This window comes from Wasmannia auropunctata, unplaced genomic scaffold, assembly GCF_000956235.1.
Source record: "Wasmannia auropunctata unplaced genomic scaffold, wasmannia.A_1.0 LD336025.1, whole genome shotgun sequence".
Classification (NCBI taxonomy): domain Eukaryota; kingdom Metazoa; phylum Arthropoda; class Insecta; order Hymenoptera; family Formicidae; genus Wasmannia; species Wasmannia auropunctata.
In genome coordinates, this window is record NW_012026865.1 from 1 (window position 1) to 3122 (window position 3122).

General features: G+C 24.9%; 1 protein-coding gene across 2 annotated transcripts in view; it reads left to right on the forward strand.

The window, feature by feature from the left end:
* Nucleotides 1-889: 889 nt before the first annotated feature.
* LOC105452911 (cytochrome P450 4c21-like) overlaps nt 890-3122 on the forward strand; it is a 24555-nt gene continuing 22322 nt past the window's right edge. For both annotated transcript variants that reach the window (XM_011694463.1, XM_011694464.1), the window contains exons 1-4: nt 890-975; nt 1045-1111; nt 1617-1711; nt 1776-1844. In XM_011694463.1, the coding sequence (XP_011692765.1) occupies nt 952-975; nt 1045-1111; nt 1617-1711; nt 1776-1844 (255 nt within the window). In that variant the 5' untranslated portion in view covers nt 890-951. The remainder of the gene's footprint in view (nt 976-1044; nt 1112-1616; nt 1712-1775; nt 1845-3122) is intronic.

Consider the following 3122-nt stretch of genomic DNA (forward strand, 5'->3'; position numbering starts at 1 on the left):
CCTTGAACATCAAGCTACAATTTCCAACGTTCGTTTGCATTCTAAATAATACCAAATGTAAAATATAACCAAAAATATCTTAAGTGGTACGCATTCGGCAACTCTCCTCTACTTTTATTCCGTAATACGAATGAGAGACCGATAACCGATCAGATAACGTGCTCATAGCGAGCTTATAAAGTAACTAATATAACTAAACTAATTCGCGGCCGTCCTCCAGATTGTGGCGTGTTTGGTGAGCTCTAACAAATATCCTTGATAAATTTGTTTATATATTTAAAGTTAAAAAATATTTTTATTAAATATTAAATATATTATAATATACATATGTATACATATATGTATATATATATATATATATATATATATATATATAATAAACCTTTTTATTATAAATAAATTAATACATTACAGTATAACAAAGAAATATCTTTTGTAATTCCACATATAAAATTTAGTAAAGAAACATAATTAAATATGCTTTTATAATCTTCTTCTTCTTCCTTTACCATTTAGGCACAGCCAGTTTTTCTTCACGTTTTATAATATGCACTTTTTGCCAACTTTCTGTTCATCTTTTCGGCGTTTTCCGGATGACCGCCTTTTTGATGGCTTATTGTTTCTTACTACTTTTTTATTAGACATGTGTCTGTTCTCTCCACATGATTATTTCACTGTTTTCTTCGGTCTTTAGTAAATTCGACAAGTATCTGTAATCCCGCATTTTTTTCTAATTGCTTTATATTTTATTCTGTCTTTTCTGGTTTTTTCAGTTATTGCCCGTGCTTGCTTTTATAATCATATCTCTTATATAAAAATTTTGATTTTAAACAAAAATGTTTCAGGGCAAAAAGTATTCTCCAATATAGATCACTGCATATGTATATGTATGGTTTGGATGTTATATTCAACCTCTCTGCTGCGGGACGCGAACTAAAAGAGATAACAAATATGATATATTCTCTTACGGATGAGGTATGATATATTTGTTAATATTCTAAATTATATTATTTAACGTCTATTACACTATCTATTATTAAACAGATAATACAGCAGTGCGAAGATGAAATAAATAATTTGAATACAACTAGGAATGAAGAGAAGCGAACTCGTGAGTTTATCATTATATGAAAATCGATCTCTATAAAAATACAACGTTTAAGCAAAATAAATTGTTATAATATAGTCGAAGTACTTCTGGGTGCTTTCCATTTGGTGACACAAGTCAACACAAGTTTGTTCTCTTTTTGCTACTCATCGAATGTTAAGGGAATAGAATGGTTGTATCATTATAATTGGAAAGCACACATTAAAATACTAACTCGTTTTACTCTTAAGAAATAGTCTTCTAAACAATTTCCTCCTGTGTTTATTTCCAATTTATGGTAAAACTGAAAAACAGGGGAGCATCTTCTAATGATCTTAATCTTGAAGACGCAACATATATATATAGGTATATATATATATATATATATATAGGTATATATTGGAATAGTATATATATATATATATATATATATGTATATATTAAGATCATAATGGAGATTGCTTACCTTTTCTTCATTTTTTCTTTTTATTTCATATATACTTTTCGTTATATGATATACTTATTATAGATAAAACATTTTTTGATATCCAAATGGATGCATGCAGTAAAGAAAATTTTACCCGAAAGGAAATTTCTGATAACGTACTAACCATGTTACTATCGGTATGTACAACGATATAAATATGATTACAATAATAAATGTATATTAAAATAAATTTTTATGTAGAGTAGTGACACAATCATTGCTACGATGAATTATGTTCTCTTCATATTAGCAAATTTTCCAAAAATACAGGTATGTATATATTTATTCCAAAACAATTAAATAAATAATTAAATAAACGGAGCGTTGTAAACGACATAATTAAAAAATGTAAAGTTATGTTTATTTTAAAAATAATTTTAAACAGTTTTAATTTATTTGTTTTTTTTTAAACAATATATTAATATGGATTTAACATACCTTATATTTAATTTATACACAGAGAAAAAGATTTCTTTACATTGTGTATTTCTCTTTGGCGTATATTTATTTTACAGAAACAATATTTCTTTATAAAACATTATTTTGTTGAATACAAATTTCTTTGTTTTATTGCATTAAACTATATTGTTTGACAGAAAAAACACGATTGTTTGATATAATATTTTTCGATTAAATAACATTTTGTTTGGTTACTCTAAATATTACTCAACGAAATAAACCGTTTCTTAAGCTAAAAATAATATACAGAATATTTGATTGAAATAAGAGTATTATTATTTACAATTAATTTATTGATTAGAATGAAAAATTGAAAAAATTTGATTCCAAACAATCGAGGAGAATCATAAAGAATTTTATTAAAATTTAAGATTTTTACTAACATATATACATTGAAATATTGATTGAAAAACAGTAATAGTCTTTGAATTTTCGACAATTCTCAACTTTTAGTCTAAATTCGTAGATGCTTACTAAAAAATAGTAACAGTTGCTGAAAAATACAGTAATATTTAAAAAATTAGACTAAGCAATACTGTCTGAAAGAATATATGATTATATTGAATACTTTTATTATAAGAACTTTTATACTTTCATTATTATTAAACTTTTAATATTTATTTATTATTATTTACTTTTATGACTTCAACCATGTGCGATTCCGTAACTATTACTGTAGAAGGCAGAACTAGTAATGACGACTTAGAATAACAATAATAATGATAGTATCCTAGAATATATAATGAAAAGAAAAAGTCCTTTGTACAAAGTAATAATTAGCTCTGCGTTAGCGTACAAGTTTGCTGTTCTAAGGGTCTCAGGTTCAAATCTCATTGATGCGTTTATAAAAATTATAAACCTGCGTAATTATAATAAATAAAATAAAAAATATGCGAAATAATAAATAAAAACAAACTCTAAAAATAATATGTAATCATAAAATAAAAATTTTTTTTTTTCAATTTATTTAAGACAAAGATATACATTGTTTTAAATTTAAACAATCATAATTATTGATTCAAACATTGGTTTGTTTGGACCAAAGATATACATTGTTTCAAATTCAAACAATAGATCGGAAGAGCACAC